The sequence below is a fragment of the Microcebus murinus genome, chromosome 25 (genome assembly GCF_040939455.1).
Source record: "Microcebus murinus isolate Inina chromosome 25, M.murinus_Inina_mat1.0, whole genome shotgun sequence".
NCBI classification, from domain to species: Eukaryota; Metazoa; Chordata; class Mammalia; order Primates; family Cheirogaleidae; genus Microcebus; species Microcebus murinus.
Window position 1 is genome coordinate 4,718,876 of NC_134128.1, and position 26,556 is coordinate 4,745,431.

The 26,556-nt window shown below is 38.9% G+C and overlaps 1 protein-coding gene across 8 annotated transcripts in view; it reads right to left on the reverse strand.

The window, feature by feature from the left end:
* Positions 1 to 6,575: 6,575 nt before the first annotated feature.
* The window catches only part of ANKRD26 (ankyrin repeat domain 26), a 105,221-nt gene continuing 85,240 nt past the window's right edge, over positions 6,576 to 26,556 (reverse strand). For all 8 annotated transcript variants that reach the window (XM_075997623.1, XM_075997618.1, XM_075997621.1 and 5 more), the window contains 5 exons: positions 13,623 to 13,913; positions 12,837 to 13,054; positions 10,539 to 10,767; positions 7,842 to 7,887; positions 6,576 to 6,805 (listed from right to left, as the gene is read on the reverse strand). In XM_075997623.1, the coding sequence (XP_075853738.1) occupies positions 6,669 to 6,805; positions 7,842 to 7,887; positions 10,539 to 10,767; positions 12,837 to 13,054; positions 13,623 to 13,913 (921 nt within the window). In that variant the 3' untranslated portion in view covers positions 6,576 to 6,668. The remainder of the gene's footprint in view (positions 6,806 to 7,841; positions 7,888 to 10,538; positions 10,768 to 12,836; positions 13,055 to 13,622; positions 13,914 to 26,556) is intronic.

The window sequence follows — 26,556 nt, forward strand, 5'->3', positions numbered from 1 at the left end:
ATCAGATTGGATTCTCTCAAAATTAAAGTTAATGCAATATTTATACTGGGGAGAAAAACATATCATAAGTCTATTTCCCAGGTTTCTCCAAAGAAAAGCACGATCACTGTCAATATAATGGGTTTGATCTTTTGAAAACACTCATTTGGAAATTCTAAAATCTACTCCTATAGAAGTAAACTTCACAGTATGCAATTGAGCTCTATAGCAGCTTCCAATACCTGGCATCAAGAACTTTTTTACCTAGAATTGGCCAGGTGCAGTAGCTCATGCCTGTAATCCTAACACTCTGGGAGGCCAAGATGGGTGGATCGTTTGAGCTCAGGAATTCAAGACCAGCCTGAGCAAGAACGAGACCCTGTCTCTACTAAAAATGGTAAGAAATTAGCTGGACAACTAAAATATATATAGAAACAATTAGCTGGGCACGTGGCACATGCCTGTAGTCCCAGCTACTCAGGAGGCGGAGGCAGAAGGATCGCTTGAGCCCAGGAGTTTTAGGCTGCTGTGAGCTAGGCTGACGCCATGGCACTCTAACCCAGGCAACAGCGTGGGACCCTGTCTCAAAAACAAACAAACAAAACCCATGAATAAACAAATGAAGAGATGCTTCATTTGTCTGATGGCCAAAATGTATATTAAAATGTAAGATTGCATTTCCCCATCTCATTGGTGAAATTTTAAAAATGCATGACCATTACAGAAGTTTATATGCCACTTCAGTATTTGTGCAATTTATTAGTTTCACTTTTGTTATTCTAAAAAAATATTGAGCCCGGCGAGGTGGCTCACGCCTGTAATCCTAGCACTCTGGGAGGCTGAGGCGGGCGGATTGCTCAAGGTCAGGAGTTCGAAACCAGCCTGAGCGAGACCCCGTCTCTACTATAAGTAGAAAGAAATTAGTTGGCCAACTAATATATATAGAAAAAAAAAAAAATTAGCCGGGCATGGTGGCGCATGCCTGTAGTCCCAGCTACTTGGGAGGCTGAGGCAGGAGGATTGCTTGAGTCCAGGAGTTTGAGGTTGCTGTGAGCTAGGCTGACGCCATGGCACTCACTCTAGTCTGGGCAACAAAGTGAGACTCTGTCTCAAATAAAAAAATAAATAAAAAATAATAATAATAAAAAAATATTGAAAGAAATGAGTCAGAATGTGGCATAAGAAAAATACTGTAAATATTTGTAGCAGGTGAGAGAAACCTAAGTAGCATCCAAAATGCAGAATGTTAAAGAAAAATAACCAATTTATCCATGTAAGAATTTCAAAATATTTCTGTACATTTAAAAAAAACTTGGCTGGGCATGGTGGCTCACACCTGTAATCCAAGCACTCTGGGAGGCCAAGGCGGGAGGATCGCTTGAGCTTAGGAGTTCAAGACCAGCCTGAGTAAGAGCGAGACCCTGTCGCCACTAATATAATAGAAAGAAATTAGCTGGACAACTAAAAAAATATATATATATATATATATGTGTGTGTGTGTGTGTGTGTGTATATATATATATATATATATATATATAAAGCTGGGCATGGTGGCACATGCCTGTAGTCCCGGTTACCTGAGAGGCTGAAGTAGGAGGATCACTTGAGCCCAGGAGTTTGAAGTTGCTGTGAGCTAGGCTGACGCCATGGCACTCTAGCCCAGGCAACAGAGTGAGACTCTGTCTCAAAAAAAAAAAAAAAAAAAAAAAAACCTCACAAAACAATTACAAGGCAAAGAAAAACCAAGGAAAAATAATTTGAAAATAAGTGCCACACAACAGTCTTCCTGTGGTTGAAAGACTATTCTTAGTTCTACTGTGAAATCTGTATATCTTTGGGCCTCTGGACTCATATTTATTGCTTTTGTATACCGTAGGAAATTCAAGACTAGTAAATGCACACAAATTTACAAAACTGAAACATATTATCACATAGGGCGCTTGTCAAGTTTGCTAAAATTCAATGTAGTGCCTGCCAGAGTGAGGTCTTAACTGATGTTGGATGTGGTGTTGCATGGTAGAAAAGAACTTTAGAATAAGGCAATGATTTCAAGGGCTTTGCATGAGCCATTATTTTTCTCTCATTTAATTTAAATATGTATATACTTATTTTAACTGTGTAATTACCTGCAATCATATTTGCCTTAGGACACTTGCCCAAAAACAAAAAAATAGGGATGAGAATCTCTACTATTAATAATTTCCCTCCTTCCTTTGTAAAATCAATTGAGTAAATTATTCTGATAATATTTTGTTATTTAAGAATGATTGTTACTAATTTATCTTTTAGTGATATTTCATACAGATGCCCCAGATAAGGAATCAACAATGACCAGATCAACAGGGAAAGTGCTAAATTTAACAAATCTTACTTTTTGTCAGTGATTAAAGATTTTAGACTTAGCCTTGGATAATAAAATTAGTTAATTATAAATTCAAATGAATTTTTTGTTTAAAATGTCAATTTAATATTGATCAAAGTTGCCTGAAATCTTCAGGAAAAAGATAAATAACTTCAGTTAAGTTTCAAACAAGTTTGATTATATCCTGTTTGTAATCTTGTGCTTCTGTTTTCACTCTGATTCAGTATGCTGCATGGACTAAAAAAAAAATTCAGGTGGATTGTGGCCATTTTTCCCCTCCCTCAAGTTTTATTTGATTGTTCTTCCAGAAACTATTTTAAGTTTGCAGAGTTGTGTCTGGATCAAGCAGTTTGATTAGAGGAATTTGAACCATTTAAATAATGAAAGAGCTTACTTTGAATTATCACAGCTGATATCAAGTCTATGCCTAATGACATGAGCAATGTGGACACTGTAATGTCTTTGAGGTTTATGTTCACAAATTCACCACCTAAAGAAGTGATCTACCCATTTATCAATATCTGAGATGAAGAATGAGTAAAAGCCATGCAAGAATCTTCCAGAAAGTTGAATTTATCTTGGAATTCTTTAGAGAAACAATTCTCAGAGGTGAACTTGAGGAAAGTTTTCCTATAATTTTCTGAAATCAAATTTGGCTATGGCTTGTGGAGAATTATTCAAAAATAAGTGTGAGGCCGGGCGCTGTGGCTCACGCCTGTAATCCTAGCTCTTGGGAGGCCGAGGCGGGCGGATTGCTCGAGGTCAGGAGTTCAAAACCAGCCTGAGCGAGACCCCGTCTCTACTATAAATAGAAAGAAATTAATTGGCCAACTGATATATATATATATAAAATTAGCCGGGCATGGTGGCGCATGCCTGTAGTCCCAGCTACTTGGGAGGCTGAGGCAGAAGGATCACTCGAGCCCAGGAGTTTGAGGTTGCTGTGAGCTAGGCTGACGCCACGGCACTCACTCTAGCCCGGGCAACAAAGCGAGACTCTGTCTCAAAAAAAAAAAAAAAAAAAATAAGTGTGTTTCAAGATACTCATGTATTTTGGGTATTTGAAGAGTAAGTATTCCTGTGGACGCTAAAACACTTTGAAGATGGTGTTGGTTCAGCAGGAATCCAAGATTCAAGGCTCCTCGGTTAAACAAGAGGTGTTGAGAGCTTCAAGGGGCCCATCTCCTAAGCCTGCAGCACTGTGAAATTCACCTTTGACTTTACTCTTTGGAAAGATATTTCCTATTGAATTTATTGCCTTTCCCACCTCAACATAAAAACTGACATTACACAGTAGGCTGATAATCCTGCATCCTTCATGTTGATTTTCCAGAACAGTATTTCTTTCAACTGCTCAGAAGCTAGATTTCTCCACGAAAGAATCACAACAAAACCACTTCCTTTCTGTACGATAAACCTCATGGTTTCAAATCCAAGGCGAGAGAGCCCGCCAACACAACACACACTGCCTGGAAGAGTTTCCTCTTTGCTCTACAAATAGATATTTGCAAAAGTTGACATTCTGGGACACTGACTTCTAACACAAGAGTGATGTCCCCAAATGTGAACTATAAAGACAGAGCACGATTTATTGATACATTTTGTCAAAAAAGAGAGCAAGCCAAATTTAAATTATTTTTCAAACTCACTGATTTTAGCCACTTGTGCAGCAGTCCCCAACCTTTTTGGCACCAGGGACATTTTCATGGAATACAACTTTTCCATAGACTGGGGATGGGGGGGGATAGTTTGGGGATAATTTAAATGCATTAATTACATTTATTGTGTACTTTATTGCTATTATTACACTGTAATATATAATGAAATAATTATATAACGTACCATAATGCAGAATGTAAATGCAGCCACTGATCTGGCAGGAGGCGGAGCTCAGGCGGTGATCTGAGGGATGGGGAGCTGGCTATAAATGCAGATGAAGCTTCACTCCCTCACCTGCTGTTCACCTCCAGCTATCCAGCCTGGTTCATAACAGGCCACAGACCAGTCAGCACAGCCCACCCCTGTCTATACACCTCTGTCTACACTATAAAGTACAATTTCTATAAAACCTGGCTGAGATTTAGATGTGGACCTGGATGTGACTATAAATATTATGCAATAATTAGTGTAAAAATTCAGGCTGGTGTTGGCCACGTATGAATACATCATCTCAGAGGTGGGGAAGTTCAAAGAGCGTTTCTTTGAAGAGTTCCTCTAAGGTGGCAGTGAAATGAGTGTCTAGCACCCTTCTATTTTTTACAGACCACAAAAGAGTGATTTTTTTTTTCTATAAAGGCTATTATTGAGACAACTGGAAAAATATAAGATGTGAAGATTATATATTAATATTGAATCAATTTTAATTTCCTGTTTTTGATAATTATACTAGTTACGTAAAAAAATCCATTTTTAGGAAATACACATTAAAGTATTTAGAAATACAGAGGCATAATGTCTGTAACTTATAAACACCTCAGGAAAAACAATCTATGTTATGTGCCTATTTATAGTTGTCTAGAAACAGAGGAGGAGAAGGGGGAGAAAGCAATTGTAGTAACATGTTAACATTTCAGCAATGGCACCCAGAAATTCTTGTACTAGTCTTATAATTTTTCTATAAGTCTCAAATTGTCAAAATAGAACATTTCTAAAAAGAAAAATAAATGTTTAAAAATATTAACAAATTATAACCCATTGAATAAAATAAATCATAAATCTATACTGATACAAGTAAATGAATAAATTGAAGGTTTGATGAAGAACAGAGATATTTACATAGTCTCAGCTTACCTCTCAAGGAGATACTAATTAATTACAAGGTGAAAAAGTAATTACAGAGGAGAAACCCGGTAGACACCACCATCAGTGACCAATGCTAACGTCACCAATGCTACATTAAAACTGTAGATCACAGGATGGGATGCAATGAGAAGATCACAGGATCATGGCTGTGATACTCTTGCCAAGAAATGTATGGTCCAGATCTAATCATAAGAGAACATCAGATAAACTCAATTGAGGGGACATTCTATAATACATTACTGGACTTTAATCTTCAAAAGATTCAAGGTCATGAAGGTCAAGGAAAGACTGAGGAACTGTTCCAGACTGAGAGAGTCTAAGAAATGTGACAGCTAAATGCCGCCCATGGATTTGAATGGGATCCTTTTGCTATAAGGGACATTATAAAGAATTAATAAAGCTTAACAAGAATATGAGAATTAAATGGTAGACCGTATTAACGTTAACTGTCTGATCATAAGGTTGTATTGTAGTTATATAGAATTTTCTGACTTGTAGGAACACCCATGAAAGAAATCAGGAGTGATGGTATATCAGCCAATTCACTCTCAAATGGTTTGGTGAGAAAAGTTCTTTTTACTAAAACTTAGAATTTTTCTCTCATTTTAAGGCTGTTTCCAAAAATTAATCAAAAAAATAAATAAATAAATAGAAAACCAACAAACAAAAAGGTGAAAAGCCTTAGGCAAGCCTTATTTTTATATGAGGAAAGATCTTATATAAATCAGTGCTTAAAATTAAAATTATGTAAGTTTGACGGCACTTTAACAATTATAATACATTTAAACATTCACAATGACTACAGTGCCAGTACAACAAAATAATGTCCATGTAAATATCACTATATCAAATGATGAAATTTATAAAATACAAATAAGCCATCGATTAATGCCACTGAAGTATTAATGACAATTTGGTTATTTGGCTATTTAAACAGCTGACATTTGGACAGTTTGAGTATGTAAAACTACCTAATATTGATTTTCATTTGAAAGATCCATTTAAAAGTTAGCTAAACAGGCCAAGAAACATTGTTTAAAACACTGTATAGGGCTGGACGCGGTGGCTGACGCCTGTAATCCTAGCTAGCACTCTGGGAGGCTGAGGCGGGCGGATTGCTCGAGGTCAGGAGTTCGAAAACCAGCCTAAGCAAGAGCGAGACCCTGTCTCTACTATAAATAGAAATAAATAAATTGGCCAACTAATATATATATAGAAAAAATTAGCCGGGCATGGTGGCGCATGCCTGTAGTCCCAGCTACTTGGGAGGCTGAGGCAGGAGGATCGCTTGAGCCCAGGAGTTTGAGGTTGCTGTGAGCTAGGCTGATGCCATGGTACTCACTCTAGCCTGGGCAACAAAGTGAGACTCTTGTCTCAAAAAAAAAAAAAAAAACACTATATAAATTTTCATCAGACATATATGATACAAAAATATTTTCCTTTAATAAAGATTTCTATGTATTATACAGTAAATAAAAAACAATTAAAATGTCATATAAACAGACCAGTAATAAAATTTTATCTTTTAGATCATATAATTTTTCTTTAAAATCTGTACATATTCCCGTGATGCTTTCCAAACTAGATCTTGATTTAGATTGGATTCGTCAGTAGATCCTATAGGAGAAGCTATATAGGATTCAGTTTCCAATTCAGCAGCAGCTGAAAGGAAAAAGAGAGAATTAGATTCTTTATCTATTTCACAAATAATGAAGTGAAAGTCAGTAAAAAGGAGTTGAGAACTTTATCAGCGTTAGTAAGAATGAAAACACGTATGCACAACTACAATACAAAATTACTATTAAATATAATGTGCCCATAGTTGTACACTGAGTTAATTATCATTGTGGTTAAGACACCATGACAGGTATAAAACAGGGCACTACTGGAGCACACTGAAGGGCCATCTATCCCAGTTTTGTGTCCATATTGTAGGCTTTTTTTTTTTTTTTTTTTTTTTTTTTTTCATATTGTAGGCTTTTTGGTGGAGGTATCTAGGTTGATACCTAGAGGACAAGGAACAAGTGTGGCAGATGGAGGGAAGAAGCAAGTGCAAAGAGCTGGAGGTGAGGAGGACACTGGGGAACTCTGAACAGTCCAGTCCGGCCAGATGCCAGAGCAAAGGGGCAGAATACAGTCAGTGGCAGGAGACAAGGCTGAGTAACTGGACAATAACGAAACTGACATGGGTGTTTTTATCCCATGCTAAGGAATCTAGAACTTTTCCCTGGGGGGAAAGTAAACCAAAGACAAAGTAAATGACTGGAGATTTGTCAAGTGACTGCTTATCAACTGTACTTGCTCAACTAAATATTACTAGATAAGTCTGGGGTCTTCTGGCCTTAAATCACTACCATAAACCTGAGAAACTGATGATGCCTTTGCTGAACACAGTGTTTGGTGTGCTGGCTGACAGCTCCACAGCGATGGCAGAAGGGAAGAAAGTGCAGAGCCAGAAATGAAGAGAAGCATAGGCTTCTTGAGAGTTTTTTAAAACTATGAAACATGAGGAATTAATGAGGCATAAGTATACTCCTCATGATGTTTATGTTTTCACATCCTTCATAAGATGTAAGAAAAAATATTTAACGTAGTATCTATTTACCAAACAATGAAAAAAAGGGATGTCATTTGCTACTCACAGTTTATTTGAGAAATAAATTAATCTAAATTTAAATCATATATTTTGGCAACATACCTTCTTCTAGTTCTCTAGTTATGTTTTTTTCCAACTCCTGCTGCATCTGAAATACATCAAATATTATTTGTAATGTTTTAAGTTAAACAAAAGATATTATGAGGGAATGATATATCACTTACAAAATGTGAACTTTTAATACATGGAGACTAGAACTTGAGGATTGCTTAAATAGGAAAATAATCACATAAATAAAATTCTTGGCTGGGTGTGGTGGCTCACACCTGTAATCCTAGCACTCTGGAAAGCCGAGGCAGGCAGATTGCTCGAGGTCAGGAGTTCGAAACCAGCCTGAGCAAGAGCGAGACCCCATCTCTACTATAAATAGAAAGAAATTAATTGGCCAACTAATATATATAGAAAAAATTAGCCGGGCATGGTGGCGCATGCCTGTAGTCCCAGCTACTTGGGAGGCTGAGGCAGTAGGATCGCTTGAGCCAGGAGTCTGAGGTTTCTGTGAGCTAGGTTGATGCCATGGCACTCATTCTAGCCTGGGCAACAAAGTGAGACTCTGTCTCAAAAAAAAAAAAGTTCTTACTTATTTTAACTTTAGATAATAGAGAACACATATGTATAATGCTGTTTATATTAATCTGATAAAAAGTACAATTAATATTGATCTATTGAATATATATTATTTCAGAAGGGATATTTCCTCTTATTAGTACAAATATTAAACAATTCATGTTTTGCAATGAACGTCATTACTTAGCAAAACTCTGCCCTTTATAAAAGTTTAATCAGTTTTTTCACTTTAATGGATTTTTTCCTTAAAATTAGCTTTTCATTCTCTACTTTTATAATATGAATATTTTAAAGCATGTACTATGCTATTAACTTTTCAGCACAGAATCTTAAATATATACATGCAGGATATGCCACTGTCATAATGTCATGTGAAAATTCTACTGGCAGAAAAGTAAAAATATGATGCTATCTGTATTATGATTAACATTTCTTTATTCATATGGACACAAATACTTCAGAAGGTTTACTTGAAAAAAAGGATTAATGTAGGTTAGAGCCAGTTTTTAAACTTAGTTTCTTTGATTCATGACTTTCTAGAATTAGAAGCAAGGAAAACAATATATAGCTCTTTAATTCTAACTTTGGTTTTGTTTCAGAAATTAGTACCAATTATTTGAAACATCTCATTATAGTTATCTACCTATCACAGGTGTAATCCTGCCTCAAACTGCTGGGCTTACTGATCCTCTTACCTCGGCCTCCCTAGGTAGCTGGGACTACAAATACATGCCACTATACCCAGCTTTTAAAACTTTCCCCCAGTCAAAAAACTGTCAAATGTTAGACAAATATCTTAAACTGGGTCAAGAAGAGTTGAATTATTTTTTCCGTACCAACTCTGCAACTGATACAGGTTGTCACTGTTGGATTCATTTTGAGATCTCCAGAAATGGATTCTTACTATGAGTGAAATCACATGGTTGGATTGGAAGGTGCCTATTACATCTCCAGGGGAGACAGGGACCATCTGTGGCTTGACATGGAATTCTGGGTAGAAAGAATATAACTGATTCTATTTGATACTACTTGCTATTTAATCATGCTTGATATCATTGCCATCTTAGTCATAAATCATTCAAGTGATGACAAGATAGACATAAATGAACTTCATTTTAAAAATTTAAACATCTGCTTGATTTAACTATTTAAAATCTGCTGTACAATTGCCCAGCAATAGACACAGTTTATAAAAATTGAGATAAAAATGGTGTAAGTACAACAGCAATTAAGGAGTACTCTTATGTAAGAAAATGACAAAACTTTTAACTTAAAAAGAAACATTAACTTCTTTAGTGTTACAGGTTTATTTAATTCATAATAAGTATTTAAGGCTGGGCGTAGAAGCTCACAGCTGTAATCCTAACATTTTGGGGAAGCCGAGGCGGGAAGATAGCTTGAGGCTATCTTGAACGACTAGCCTGAGTAAGAGCAAGACCTCATCTCCAAACACACACAAAAAATAGAACAGTTAGCTGGGCATGGTGGTGTGCACCTGTGTTCCCAGCCACTCGGAATGCTGAGGAAGGAGGATGGCTTGGGCCCAGGAGTTGGAGGATGCAGTGGGCCGTGATGACACCACAGTATTCTAATCTGGGCAACAGAGCAAGACCCTGCCTCAAAAAAACAAAAAAAAGTATTTATCTTGGATTTCTTTAAATAATAAACATTCAGATGTGTTTATTACTTAATTTAAAATTTTAAATTTGGATGGTGCTTTGATGATCTCCTTAAGTGTCTGGATGCCAATCATTCAACTTATGAATAGGGGTAGAAAACTTGAGATAGTGCAGGAAAATTTTTAACGTGTTATGAACGACAGCCAAACTAAAATGAATTAAAAATTAAGTCAAAGTATTTCAAAGTATGCCTTTAGTTATTAGCAATAATATTTGATTTCCAATAACTTAAATGCAGCTTTTAAAGAAATTTAAAATGTGTCCATTTTGTTACATTTATTGAATAAAGTTAACAAATGGGTATCTCTTGAAAATGATTGCTGTAGGGACTTACAGAAAACTATAAAACTTCTGTTTCGTTTATTAACACAGATAATTACGACCTTTACTTAACATGCATAAGTAAATTAAACAACTCAGTATTTTACCAAATTAAAAACAAAAATTATACTAGAAACATGAAACTCAAAGGAAGAAAGATAACATAACTAACCTTGGTCAAGTAGTTCTCCATGCTGTTATTTGAAGTCCGTGGGCTTGAGGTAGGGATCACTAAGTTTTCTTTTGGAATAAGTTTTCTGTTGAGAACTAAACTATTACTAAGATTTCCAACACAAGGTGACTCTAGGACTGGCCTCGTGGCAAGAGTAGTGAATAAAGATCTGGTCTGCTGTTTCTCCACAAGCAGTTTGGTACTGACCTCTGCTAGCTTCTCATTAGTTCTATGAAGATTACAAGAGACAAATGCTTAGTATTTCATGTTTCTCTAAATGATTCCTAAATGACTTGCATTTTTTAAAAGTTTCCATAAAAGTAAACAAAATTTTCCACTAAGTCGTTTTTTTAAATACTGAAAATGTATCACAGCATACCTACTATGTGCAATTATAGTTTAAAAACCATTCTAAAGAAGGACCTATATTTCTAGGGGCATTTCTAACAAACAAAGTAATTCAAACAAAGTGGGAAGAGGAGAAAAATGGCTATCAATGATGTATGATTAACAGGTAATACCTGTTGCCTTCTGGATGGGTCTACTTCTGACATTCTTAAGGATGCCATTAGAAATACTCAGGATTATCTATGTGTGATGATTAATATGTTAATTTGCTTGACTATAACAACCATTTCACTACATTTAAATATATCAAAACATCATGTTATACTCCTTAAGTATATATAATAAAAAATTTTTAAAAACTAAAAATACTTTTATTTAGTAAACCAGTTCAGAGATTTTTTTAAAAAAAAACATCCCTCAAAGACATTTTCATCACCCTTGTACATTTCACCCATTATCTGGGAAAAATTAGGCATTTGGCACTGAGAATCAATTCAGAGCAACAACTTCTAGGGGGGAGAACGAGATAGCTGAGATGGTGATAAAAAAAAAAAAAAAAAAAGAACTAAAAAGCAGCTCCAAAGGTAATTAGCTCCTAACACTGCTACTCAAGCATCAGAGGTGGGATCTGCCATTTCTATTTTCCACACATCCCCTCAGCCTGTCCAAGGTATTATGTTTAACAACTTTGTCAATTATAAGTCCCTTCATCCCTACCTTAATCATTCCCTATTTTACAAGTGTGACTTTATGTTGAGTGGAAACACTATAAAGGATAGTTTGTCTCAAGGGGCTCTCTAGTGACAATACCAAAGATCACAATCAAGGAAAGTTATTTACCAAGTGCCAGAACCTGCTGAGAGTACTATAGTGGTACTTGACTCTTTGGGTCTAAGTTGTAATCTTCAAGAAATAGTTAAACTCGGGCCGGGTGCGGTGGCTCACACCTGTAATCCTAGCTCTCTGGGAGGCCGAGGTGGGCGGATTGCTCAAGGTCAGGAGTTCGAAACCAGCCTGAGCAAGAGCGAGACCCCGTCTCTACTATAAATAGAAAGAAATTAATTGGCCAACTAATATATATATACAAAAAATTAGCCGGGCATGGTGGCGAATGCCTATAGTCCCAGCTACTTGGGAGGCTGAGGCAGGAGGATTGCTTGAGCCAGGAGTTTGAGGTTGCTGTGAGCTAGACTGACGCCACGGCACTCACTCTAGCCTGGGCAATAAAGTGAGACTCTGTCTCAAAAAAAAAGAAATAGTTAAACTCATTAATATTTCCATTTAGGGGAATGCTACAACAATATCACTGTTAAAACTATAAAGCTTTGGCAGGGCGTGGTGGCTCACACCTGTAATCCTAGCACTCTGGGAGGCCGAGGTGGGTGGATAGTTTCAGCTCATGAGTTCAAGACCAGCCTGAGCAAGACTGAGACCCCATCTCTACTAAAAATAGAAAATTAATTGGCCAACTAAAAAAATATATATAAAAAAATTGGCAGGGCATGGTGGCACATGTCCATAGTCCCAGCTACTCGGGAGGCTGAGGCAGGAGGATTGCTTGAGCCCAGGAGTTTGAGGTTGCTGTGAGCGAGGCTGACACCACGCCACTCTAGCCTGGGAAACAGAGTGAGGCTCTGTAATTAATTAATAATTAATAAAACTATAAAGCTTCAAAAATCTCTAGCTAAAATATTAATAGATCAGGCTAACTACATGAGACTATTAAGGCGGGGAGGAACATATAAAACGAAGAAAATGGGGAAAGATGAAAAACTGTCCCAGACTAACAGTTTAAAGGTAAGTTCATTTACTAGCATCATTTTCCAAATTATATTACCTAGTTAGGTTGCCTTTCCCAACAGTCTCATGAATCTGTCTCACTAAAAATGAGGCTTTCAAGGCAAATTAATGAGCTTAATTTATTTTGTCTGATTCTATGTTTTGACTTACTTGCTTAGTTTGGTTGCCAACGATTTTCTAAATTTCAATTCTTCTAGATAGAGTTGCTTGTATTTTTCCAACTCCATTTTATTAAAGTCTTCTTGAGAAGTTTTCATTTTGGACAGTTCAGATTCTAGATCTTTAATTCTGAGTTCCATCTGACTTCTTATTGAAGCAATATGATTCTCCCTTAACTGCTCTAAGTTTTCTTGAGATGCTGCTTGTGTCTTAAACAAATTAAAAGGATATATTTTTAAAGTAACTATAACCTGAATTTGTATATTTGTTTCCTTTAGTTTTGAGACAGTGATTCAAAGAACAATTTTAGGTGAAAAAAGAAGTTTAAAATATTTATCAATATCAAGTAAATTGTTAATTTAATCCACCATTAAATCTGAATTATAAAGAAATTTGAATCATTCATGTTAGTACTCATGTAACCTGATAATTCAAAGCTTAACAGAATCAATTTAAAATTTTACAAAATGAAGAATGTAACTTAAGAACATTCAAGAGTACACTATAATATCTAAATCGCAATTTTTTCTTTTCCTAATAGTCTTGTTTTATGTCGACCAGTCTTAATAATCAAATGATTCTCTAATGATAATCATTATTCTTAAAGATCAATTTAGCAATAATGATGGAAACTGAAATATTTAAATGGAGAAACAGCTGCCAACTTCCTTCTAAAAATCTACAAAACAAATTGCTATAAGTAGAGGAAACACAACGTGCACATCGAAAATATAATTTACAGTGAAATGAGTGAAAGCACATTACAGATAAACTAACCTGTAAAAATAAATTGACTTCTTTTAATTTTTCTACTATATCCTGTCTTGCTCTTTCTTCAATCTCCCGTTTATACTGTTCTACTTGACCAAGTTCTACCATATTCATTTCTATATGACTTTTGAGGTTTACTACTTCTTGTTCCAACTTTGTTTTATTCTTCTGTAGTTTTTCACATTTCTTCTGTATTGTTTTCATAGATAATAATTCCTGTCGAAGAGTTTGATTCTTTGTATCCAGATGCAGACATTTTGAAGATGCAGTTTCCAGTTCTGCTGTAAGATCATCAATCTGCATGAATAAAATAATACAGTTTGGTAATGAAGGAAGTAGGCTGAGAACAGTCTAACACAAAACCAATAACAAATTTAGAAATATATTCAGTTGCAATAAAATGTTATCTATACTATAACAGATTCTTCAAATGTGGACCCTTAAATTTCTCAGAAAATAAAAACAAGGTTAAATCTACCAAGAGTCACAAAAATATATTCTTTACCTTTCATTATTTTTGCCACCAACATTTGTACTTGATCTTAGACTTTTATTTTGCTATGATTATTTCATGTCTTTCCTCCTTAAAATGTCTCTAAGTCACCTCTTAGTAAAACGTCTCTTACCCCTTACTCCCATCATGACTGCCCATAACTTCTAAAGTTTTAAGGATATCCTATTCAGTTATTTAGGCCTGAGACAATACATGGCTTCCAGAGTAAGACTCTGAAAAGAAGACTCTAATTAATGAAGCCTATAAATATGGATTATAAAGCCATAAGCCTTTTCCTGAATTGCAAATGTTTTATGCTAATTTGAATTCCATTCCAAGAAATGACGATTCTCAAGGTTATGGAGCAATCATGTGTTCCAGTATAGAAGTTTAGTGACATGATCCATACTTTAAAAAAAAAAAAACAGAGTGCCTAATTCAATAGCACTATCTTGTAGTCCTTTGCTATTTTACACAAAATAAGGGAACACACCAAACAACAACAAAAACGTGTTGAAATTTCAATGGGGCCCAGTTGGAAAGAACTACTTTTTTTTAGAAGTAATGATTGTTTGATTTTTTTAACAAGTGAGTGTGGTAGTGGTTTTAAAACATGTCTATGAATTGACATTTTTCCCATGAAATTCCCTCTCCTGAATATGAGCTGGCCTTAATAATTGGTTTCTACTGAATACAACATGGTGGAACTGCTGTGTGACTTCTAAAGCTAGGTTAGATCACATCAGAAAATGATACAGCTTCCACCTGACTTTCTCTCTCTAGGGAAGCTTGCCCTTAGAATCTAGCCACCATAATGGTAGGACGGCCAAGCCACATGGTGAATCCTCATGCAGGTGTTCCAGCTGACTGCCCCAGCTAGAGTCCCAGCCAAAAGCCAGCTTCAACTGCAAACATGGGATTCCAGTCCCCAGTTTCTAGTCACCCCAGCAGAGAAAAATGAGCTGGCCCCACTGAGACCTGCTTAAAATGCAGATTGTAAACAAAAGAAATGTTGTTGCGAGACTGAACTTTATAGAGCAATGGATAACTGGTACAGATACTAACATTAATACGGGGTGCCACCATTAAAAGAAATCTAAACATGTAGGATGCCCTTTTTCCAGGAGGTTGATGAAAGCTGAAAGGAACTAGAAGGAGAAGAATGAAAATCAAGGCTTGCAGCTATAATACTAGCACTCTTGGAGGCCAATGCAGAAATATTGCTCGAGCTCAGGAGTTCAAGACCAGCTTGAGCACGAGTGAGACTCCGTGTCTACTAAAAATGGAAAATTAGTTGGGCGTTGTGGCACGCGCCTGTAGTCCCATCTACATGGGAGGCTGAGGCAGGAGGATCACTTGAGCCCAGGATTTTGAGTTTACTGTGAGCTATGATGACACCACTGCACTCTTCCCAGGGCAACAGAGCAACACTCTGTTTAAAAATAAAAAAAAAAAAAAAACCAGAATGAAAATCAAAAGGGCTTCAAAGAGACTGTTACTAGAAGCCTGATGGCCCTTGAAGATGCCAACAGGAAGAGTCTCAAGGCCAGAAAATGACATTGAAACTTCATCAAAATGAAAATGATATTAGAGGAAAGGGCACTGTTGCTACATAGCAGCTGAAAGCAAAGCCAATGTGAAAGACAAGCTCAAGAAAGACTATTAAATATAAAGGAAGCAGGACTTCCTGGTTTCAAATATCTGTTTACCATTTGTAGCTTCCTCATGTCAAACTGCCAAATGCAGGTGGTCCCTGACATAACAACTTTTCAACTTTACAATGCCACAAATGCTGAGTGCACTCCTTGACTTACAAGGGGATTAAGTCTGGACAAAGCCAATCATATATTGAAAATATTGTAAGTTAAAAACACGCTTCTGGCCGGGCGCGGTGGCTCACGCCTGTAATCCTAGCTCTTGGGAGGCCGAGGCGGGCGGATTGCTCAAGGTCAGGAGTTCAAAACCAGCCTGAGCAAGACCGAGACCCCGTCTCTACTATAAATAGAAAGAAATTAATTGGCCAACTGATATATATATAAAAAATTAACCAGGCATGGTGGCGCATGCCTGTAGTCCCAGCTACTTGGGAGGCTGAGGCAGAAGGATCGCTCGAGCCCAGGAGTTTGAGGTTGCTGTGAGCTAGGCTGACGCCACGGCACTCACTCTAGCCTGCGCAACAAAGCGAGACTCTGTTTCAAAAAAAAAAAAAAACACGCTTCTGCACCTAAGTGGACACATAGGTGCTACAGTAATAGGGTATTGGGCAGGTGGGAGGGGGGCGGGTATATACATACATAATGAGTGAGATGTGCACCATCTGGGGGATGGTCATGATGGAGACTCAGACTTTTGGGGGTCGGGGGGAAATGGGCATTTATTGAAACCTTAAAATCTGTACCCCCATAATATGCCAAAATAAAAAAAGGAAAAAATAAATAAATAAATAAAAAACACGCTTCTGGCTGGGCCCAGAGGCTTACACCTGTAATCTTAGCACTCTGGGAGGCTGAGGCAGGAGGACTGTTTGAGCTCGGGAATTTGAGACCAGCCTGAGCAAGAGTGAGGAGACCCCATCTCTACTAAAAAAAGAAATTAGCTGGACAGAAATTATCTGGACAACTAAAAATATATAGAAAAAATTAGCCGGGCCTGGTTGGCACATGCCTGTAGTCCAGCTACTTGGGAGGCTGAGGCAGAGGGATTGCTTGAGCCCAGGAGTTTGAGGTTGCTGTGAGCGAGTCTGACGCCACAGCACTCTAGCCTAGGCAACAGAGTGAGACTCTGTCTAAAAAAAAAAAAAAAAAAAAAAACAAAACAAAACAAAACAAAAAAAAATACACTTCCAACTTCCAACATTTTCACCTCTGATGGTTTATCAGGCCTTAACCCCACTGTAAGTCGAGGAGCATCTGTATTAGTAAAATCAATGGCCTCTGAGAAAAAATCAAATTCAGAGTGCTGCCAGGAAAATATGTTCTAAAGAGGAAGCCAAGACCATGACTGTAAAATACTTTGTTAAGACCTCAGAAAGATTTACCATGGTGCCTCAAATTCCCTTAAGGATTTAAGAGTATAAGAGTCTTTTTTTTTAATTAAATGTTTTTTTGTTTTTTTTTTCTTTTCTTCCTAAAAAGCATCGTGAATAATTAAATGTTTTTAATTAAACGTTTTGGTCTTGCTATGTTGCCCAGGCTGATTATTCTTTGATGTTGTTAGTGTTCCCTGTTTACTGTTTATACTTTATATGTAAACTGATGTGCTAGAGTGTCTCATACTTTTTAATAGCCACATTAGATTTTACTATACCATTGTGTAAATGTATCATTTATTTTTATTTTTTATCTTTAAATTTTTTTTAGAGGCAGTCTCCCTCAGTCACCCAGGCTAGAGTGCAGTGGCATGTTCATAGCTCACTGTGGCCTCGAACTCCTGAGCTGAAGCAATACTTCTGCCTCACTATCCTGAGTAGCTGAGACTACAGCCATGTGCCACCATGCCCTGCTGATTTTTCTTATTTTTTGTAGAAGCAGTTTCTCGCTATGTTTTTTAGGCTGGTCTCAAACTCCTGGCCTCAAGCAAGCCTCCTGCCTCAGCTTCCCAAAGTGCTGGGATTACAGGTGTGAGCCACACTGCGCCTGGCCCTGGTATAAGAATCTTTTTTTTTTTTTTTTGAGACAGAATCTCGCTTTGTTGCCCAGGCTAGAGTGAGTGCTGTGGCGTCAGCCTAGCTCACACCAACTTCAAACTCCTGGGCTCAAGCAATCCTACTGCCTCAGCCTCCCGAGTGGCTGGGACTACAGGCATGCACCACCATGCCCGGCTAATTTTTTCTATATATATTAGTTGGCCAATTAATTTCTTCCTATTTATAGTAGAGACAGGGTCTCGCTCTTGCTCAGGCTGGTTTCGAACTCCTGACCTCGAGCAATCTGCCCGCCTCGGCCTCTCAGAGTGTTAGGATTACAGGTGTGAGCCACCACGCCCGGCCTGGTATAAGAATCTTACAGTCACTGTCCTAGTACAGCTTCACAGGAAGCCCAAAGTGAAGAGCTTATCTCAAAAAGACTTCTGAAAGAAGCTTTTCTAATGACGTAAACCCCAGTAAAATTCACAAGAGACTCAAAGTTTTTAAGAGAATTGTAGTAGCAATAACACTGCTTGCTAGCTTAGACTAAAATAGTAAAAATGAAAAGAGGCCTTTGGTCCTCAGAAGTTCTATAGGGAGGAAGCAGCCTGAGAAAACGACTTAGCTGCACACCCAGGTGATTGCTTATGAACAGACAGAACAAAGAGCCCAGAGGACATGGTGAAGAGCCGCAGAGAGTGATTCCCATGTTTAATAAGTCCTAAGTGTTCAGTAAGTGTTTAAGCCGTGTTTAATAAGTAATAAGTGTTTAAGTCGTAATCAAAGAAGTAGAAGCAGGCTTCTAGATTTCAGTTTCTTGATAAACAACAACAACAAAAAAGAGGCCAGCATCAGGCTGTACTTCAAAACTAATAAGAGTTAGAGCCTCCTGTGCGCCTCCCATTTTCCCTCTGTTCAATGTGAGAGTCTTCGGCAGTTCAGGAGAATGTAGGGCGCGTGGGTGGTAGGCAACTGGGCCCTCTAGTTCTTAAGTCTTCATATTAAAAGGAATTGTATTCAAGGGCCTATACTCTAGAAACCACAACCCAGGTACATCACCTCCATCTAGACCTGATAAAAGTGGTAAGATCCTGCACTTTAAGCCTGAGTCTGATGCCATAATAACTGAGGTACTGGGGTACTAGGTAGGAATAAGTACATTTTTGAAGTGGGAGGAATATTTTTAAAAGGGTAGCCTAAGTGTAGATTGTGCTGGTTAAAATATATCTGTAATTCTTTATAATTCATCCCATAGATAGAAATGCCATCAAGATGGTTGATTGGTGGCACCAATCACTCACCTCCTTCACAAAGAAGGACCAAAACAGTGAGTAGATAAGTATAGCTTGAATAAAGCATCTAAGAGAGATCACTCGAATTCAGCAGGGAAGTGACAGGGACGCTCTGAGGCACAGAAGGAAAGGGAAGCAAAGCAGCTGGCTCACCCAAGGTCAGCTCCGAGTCAGGACAGATTCTCCATTATGAGGAAAAGGCAGGCAAGAGATCCCCAGTGGTCCACATTCCCACCACAGACACCTGCAATCCTAGCCCACCCCTCACATCCCCTGCGCCTAGTACAGGGAGCTGCCTGGAGCCCACATAACCAAATTGGTCCAGAGAGGGAACTGCATCATGGTGCCATTAGAAGAGCCTAGCCCCCAGACTACATCCTGTACTGAGCCCCAACAGCCTATGCATCTCCACCATCCCTGAAACCCTGCTGACATCTACCCACCCCTGCCCCCCATATACCTAGAGGGTGCAGCACTGTCCAGCTGCTGACCACTGGTCCAGCAGGTCAGCTGGACCTGGTGGTATGGCTGGATCCCTAGCACTCTATCCCACACAGCAGGCTACATCCCTGGGAATAGGTGGTCCAGCCGACCAGGGAGGCTCCCAAGATGAAGGAGCCTAAGCACATGATCCCCAGAGCCTGGGAGTCACCTGACCAAGGCCACTGCCACTGACATCAAACCTGCCCTCTCCACCAGAGTGGCCACTGCACACCTGTGCACGCCTTCAGGGGGCCTGAGGATTGCCCCACCCAACTTGCCACTGTTAGTGCCCATGTGCTGACCATACAGGGGCCAGAAGACAGGCCGATGCCACTTGCCACTGCCACCACCAGCGCCCCCACCCATATCAGGCCACTGCATCCAGGCCCAAGCACCTTCTGGTGTCTGAGAACAGGCCCACCCTACCTGCCACCACCACCACCAGCATCCATGGCCTGGAGGCCTGAGGATCAGCTTACTCTACCTGCTGCCCCTACTGCCTGCATGCACCGTCCAAAGGCCTGAGGAGAGTCCCACTGCCTGCAGGCATCCACATGCACAATCTACGGGCCCAAAGACAGGCCTGCACCACTGACCACTGCTGAGGGCTCCACATATGCCCACAGAGGACCTGAAGATAGGCAAGCCCAGCCCACCACCACTGGGACCCACCTAAGCACACTCCACAGGGGCCCAGCCAGTACACCACCAACACACTACCCAGGATCCAAAGGGCTGGCCCACAACTGCTACTGTTACCACCTGACCACAAATGCCATGCGGGGGCCCCAGGACTAGCCCATTGCTGCCACAGCTGGTGTCAGCGCACACCATATGGAGGACCAAGGAACAGCCTGCCCAGGCACCACGCCAACAATGCCAGTGCCCACATATACTGCCCAGGGGACCCAAGGACCTACATGCCCAGCCAGCTGCCACCATCGCTAGTACTTGCATGAAACACCCAGGTCCCTGTAGACTGGCCTGCCTGGCTTCCCTCACCGCCATCAAAGCCATGGCACAGCCTCCACTAACAACCATACCCAAAGCCACTGAGGAACTCACAGACACTGCTGGTGTTGATTACAGATGAAAAAATCATATGGAGACTAACACTACTGCGTCCATCCAGAATCAAGTCAAAGCATCTTACCCAACCAAAAAGGTAGATATTTCTATAGGAAAGTCTTTCCCTGTAAAAGCAAATCCCTAAAATTGGAAGAAGTGACTATTATACCAGATGTGCAGATATCAACAAAAGGTCACAGAAAGGAGGAAAAAGCAAAGAAACATGACATCTCCAAAGCAACAAATTAATTCTGCAATAACATCCCAAAGAAAAGGAAATCTATGAAATCCTTTCAAAGGAATTCAAAATAATGATTTTAAGGAAACATAGCAAGATACAAAAGAACACAGAAAGATATTACAAAGAAATTAAGAAAACAATTCATGATCTTAGTAAGAAATTCAATGATCAGATACAAAGCATAAAAATAAACCAAACAGAATTCTTGGAACTGAAAACTCAATGAATGAAATAAAAAATGCAATCTGGAACTTCAATAAGACTAGATCAAGCAGAAGAAAGAATTTCAGAACTTGAAGGCAGGTTTCTTGAAATAACCTAGTCAAACAAAAAGAAAAAATAATAAAAGAGAAGGAAGAAAGCCTATGTGACCCATGGGATACTATCAAGCAAACAAATAATTGAATTCTGGGAGGTTCCAGAAGGAGAAGAGATGGGAAAAGTCACAGTAAACCTATTTAATAAAATAATAGCTGAAAAATTTGCAAGTTTTTTGAGAGATAAGAACATCTAGATACAAGAAGATCAAAGATCCCCAAATAGATTCAATCCAAAAAGGTCTTCTACAAAGCAAAGTAAAACCCATGAAACCATCAAAAATCAAAGACAAAGAGAGATTTCTAAAAAGACTTTAAGAGAAAAGAGTCAAGTCACATATAAGGACATCTCCATCAGACTAACAGCAGATTTCTCAGTAGAAACCTTACAGGCCAAGAGAGAATGGAATGATATATTCAAAGTGTTGAAAGAAAAAGACTGCAAGTCAAGAATACTACACCCAGCAAAGCTATCCTTCAAAAATGAAGAAGAAATAAAGTCTTTCTTAGATAAGCAAAAATTTATTACCCTGGACTGACCATATACAAAAGGCTTAAGTGAGTCATAAATCTGAAAGCAAAAGGATGATATCTACCATCATGAAAATAAATAAAAATATAAAACTCACAGAGCAGATATGTAAATGAGAAAAGAAAAAGGAATCATACATTTTCACTACAGAAAGCAACCAAATTATAAAGGTAAACCGTAAAAGGAATGAAGGAACACAGGATACAAAAAACAATCAGAAAACAATTTAAAAATGACAGGAATAAGTCTTACCTATCAGTAAGAACCTTGAATGTAAATGGCTTAAATTCCCTAATTGAAAGATATAGACTGGTGGAACAAATAAAAAACAAGACCTACACTATATGCTGCCTACAGAAAACTCACTTCATTTATAAAGAAACGCAGACTGAAAGTGAAGAGATGGAAAAAAATATTCCACACAAATGAAAACCGAAAGCACACAATATTTATAATACATCAGTCAAAGTAGACTTTAAGTAAAAAAAAAATAAGTAAATAAAAAGAAACAAAAAAGGCCATAATATAATCATAAAGGGATCAATTCAGCAAGATACAACAACTGTAAATGTACATGAACCCAACAACTGAGCACCAAGATATATCAAACAAATATTATTAGAGCTATAGAGATAGACTCTAACACAGTAATAGTTGGGACTTGGGCACCACACTTTCAGTGTTGGACAGATCATCTAGACAAAAGACCAACAAAGAAACATCAAACTTAATCTGCACTATAGACCAAATGGATCTAACAGACACTTACAGAACATTTCTTCAAACAGGTGCAGAATACATATTCTTCCCCTCAGGACAAAGAACGTTCTCCAGAACAGTTTAAACATTAGGACACAAAACAAGCCTGGAAAAGTTTTTAAAAATAAAAGTCATATCAAGTATCTTCTCAGACCACAATGAAATAAAACCAGAAATCAGTAACAAGAACTCTGCAAACTGTACAAATACATGGAAATTAGACAACATGCTCCTGAATGACCAATGGGTCAATGAAGAAATTAAGAAGAAAATAAAAAAATTTCTCAAATCAAATGAAAATCTATCAACAACATACCAAAATCTATGTGATACAGAAAAGCAGTGCTAAGAGGAAAATTTACAGCAACAAACACCTATATAATATTAAGTAGGCAGACTTCAAATAATAATAATAAAAACCAAACAAACCTAACCTTCAAATAAACGACCTAACAATGCAATGTACTTAAAAGAACCAAAAAGCAAGAATAAATCTAACTCAAAACTAGTAGAAGGAAACAAATAATGAAGATCAGAACAGAGCTATAAAAAAAAAAAGACTAAAAAAATACAAAAGATCAATTAAATGAAAAATTGGGTTTTGAAAAGATAAATAAAACTGATAAATAAAACTGACAGCTAGACTAAACAAGAAACAAAAGAGAGAAGGCCAAATAAATGAAACCAAAAACAAAAAAGGAGATATTACAATTGATACCACAGAAATACAAGGATCATTAGAGACTATGATGAACAACTATATAACAAGAAATTGGAAAACCTAGAGGAAATGGATAAATTCCTAGATACATATAGCCTCTTAAGACTGAAAAAAAAAATAGAAAACATAAACAGACCAATAATAATTAGTGAGACTGTATCAGTAGTAAATAGTATCAGTAATAAAAAAGTTTCCAACAAAGAAAAGCTGAGGACCAGTGGTTTCACTGCTGAATTCTACCAAACTTTTAAAGAAGAACCAAACACCAGTTCTCAAACCATTCCAAAAAATTGAAGAGGAGGTAATTTTTCCTAATTTGTTTTACAAGGACAGCATTACCCTGATACCAAAACCAGACAAGGACATGTCAAAAAAAGAAAACTGAAGGCCAAATCCCTGATAAACATACATACAGAAACCTAAGGACTTATCCCAGGGATCAAGGATGGTTCAATATATGCAAATCAATAAATGTAATACATCACATCAACAGAAGGAAGGAAAAAAACATACGATTATCTCAACAGATGCCAAAAAAGCATTTGATATAATTCAACATCCTTCTTGATAAAAAACTCAACAAATTAGGCAAAGAAGGAAAATTCCTCAACACAATAAAGGCCATATATGACAACCCACACCTAACATCAAACTGAAAGACCTCTACAATAAAAAAAAAAAACCTACAAAACACTGATGAAAGAAACTGAAGAGTACACAAACAAATGAAAAGGCATTTCATTCTCATGGATTTAAAGAATTAATATTGTTAAAATGACCAGACTACTCAAAACAATCTACAAATTCAATGCAATCCCTATCAAAAATACCAATAACCTCCTTCACAGAAGCAAAAAAAACAAAATATGAAATTCGTATGGAACCAAAAAGACCCTGCAGAGCCAAAGTAATCCTGAGCAAAAAGAACAAAGCTGGAGGCATCACACTACTTAACTTTAAAATATACTACAAAGCTATGGCAATCAAAACAGCATGGTATTGGTATAAAAACATAGACCAAACAGAATAGAGAACCTAGAAATGAATCCATGTATTTATTGCTAACTGATTTTCAACAGAGGTGCCAAGAACATACACTGGGGAAAGGATACCCTCTTCAATAAAGTGCTGAGAGGAGGAGGATCAAGATGGCGGACGAGAAACACCGCCAGAAAGAGTGTCTCTGTAGAAATTAGAAAAAAGAGGCAAGAAGGCAAGCATATAGCAGACGAGGGCCGGAAGGAGGGGTACCTGAGACCCCGGGAGACTCCACAGGAGGACGCTTCGGAGCAGAACCGGAAGCTGAGACCGCCGGAGCAGCCCGGAGACCAGTGGGAAGGGTAGGTGGATAAATCACCTTTCCCCTCCCCTGCATTTGGGACTGCTGGTGGGCTCCCCAGTGGAAGGAGAGACCTGCGGACACCAGCCCAGAGACAGCCGCCTCCGGCTAGCAGTGAGCCTGTAGCGGACAGGGCACCAACTCCCAAATTCCTGTGCACCTCCGTGTGCACAGACCCAAGCTGCGCGGCAGGCACCATATTGCCTCCTTCTCCCCTCCACCAACCCTACCTGCGGCTGCCCATGGAGACAATACAGCCACCAGCCGGAGGCAACTCCAGGGAACGGGACCTTCCCTTTTGGGACCCTACAGCTGACTAAGGGGAACTCAGACTGTGAGCTCCCTACCCGCCAGCCCTCCCGGGTGCTGCTGGCACAGTGTTCCCAGGAGAACGGTGCCGACTCAGAGGCTGAGAGACACAGACACAGCTTGGGCTCCCTGTGGGTGAATTGGGACCAGAACTCCTCTCCCTGGTGGGGATACAGTTTGAACTCTGGGACCCAGAGGTCGGACCTGCAGACCAGATCCCGTGCACCAAGGTCTAGCATTGCCCGGGGCACAGAAGGGATATTTGTGAACAGCCTGCTGAGGTGTGTGTGCCTCCGGGGGCAGATCAGCATCCTAGAGGGCAACCCTCCCAACAAAGGGAGGCCGTGTGCCCAGCCCAGGCAGCGTTTCTGCGCAGGGAACCTCCCCACAGGCCTCACAATCCAGGGAGGCCTGGTGATGTGTGGTCTGGCCTGCTGGCAGAGGCCCAGGAATAGCTGCGGAGTTGGGGAGGGTGGAAAGAAGCAAGGCCTGCTCCAGACTGCGGGTCTCAGACAGCCCCACCCCCACAAGCAGACTTTCTGGCTGAGTGGGACCATTCCAGCCCTGCCCTGACAGCTTTTCCTGGAAGCAGAGAACAGAACTTTGACCCCTGCTAACGGCATTGGTGGTGCCTGAGGGCAGGCTTACCCAACCCAGCTCCGCCCAGAACAAGAGCTGATAACAGGACACAAAAACAACAGCATACCCTGTTCCTCCAAGCAAGCGCCACCTACTGACAGGGACGGCATCCTACACAGCCTTTCCACGGCACCCACTGACTCATTATACAGGGAGTGGTCGAATCTCACCCACAGACACCACCTAACGGCTCAGAAACTAAACAAGGCGTGTGAATACCCAAACAAAAACCTAAAGGAAAGAAACAACAGCTGATCGACATGGGAAGAAATCAGCGAAGGAACTCAGGAAATATGAAGAACCAAACGGAAAACACACCCACAAAGAGGAGCACCAGCCCCCTAGAAACGGACACCAACCAAAATCAGGCAACCAAAATGACATAAGAGGAATTTCAAATGTGGATCATAAGAACATTCACTGCTCAGTGCCAGAAAGGACCTTAAAAAAGAAAAAAATAAAATAAAAATTAAAAAAAAAAAAAAAAAAAAAAGAACACTCACTGACCTGCAACAACAACTCAATAACCAACACAAAGAAACCACAAAAAGCCTCCAGGACCTAGAACAAAAGTTCATTAAAGAAATAGACACAATGAAGAAAAGTTTAACCGAACTCCTGGAAATGAAGAATCAATTCAGGGAACTACAAAATACAGTGGAAAGTCTCAAGAACAGGGTAGATCAAACAAAAGAAAGAATCTCAGAGCTTGAAGATAACACCCTCCAACTAACTAAAGCCATCACAGAGATAGAGCCGAGCAACAAGAGAAAAGAGCAAAGCCTATAAGAGATGTGGGATTATGTGAAGAAACCTAATGTGAGGGTCATAGGGTTACCAGAAGGGGAAGAAGACAATACCCAAGGGTTGGACAAGCTATTTGAAGATATAATACAGGAAAATTTCCCAGGCCTTGCTCAAAATCTCGATATACAAGTTCAAGAAGCTCAGAGGACCCCTGGGAGATTCAATGCAAACAGGAAGATGTCACGACATGCAGTCATCAGACTGACCAAAATATCAACTAAAGAGGCCCTTCTAAGAGCTGTAAGAAGAAAGAAGCAAGTGACATACAAGGGAAAGCAAATTCGAATAACACCAGACTTCTCTAATGAGACTTTA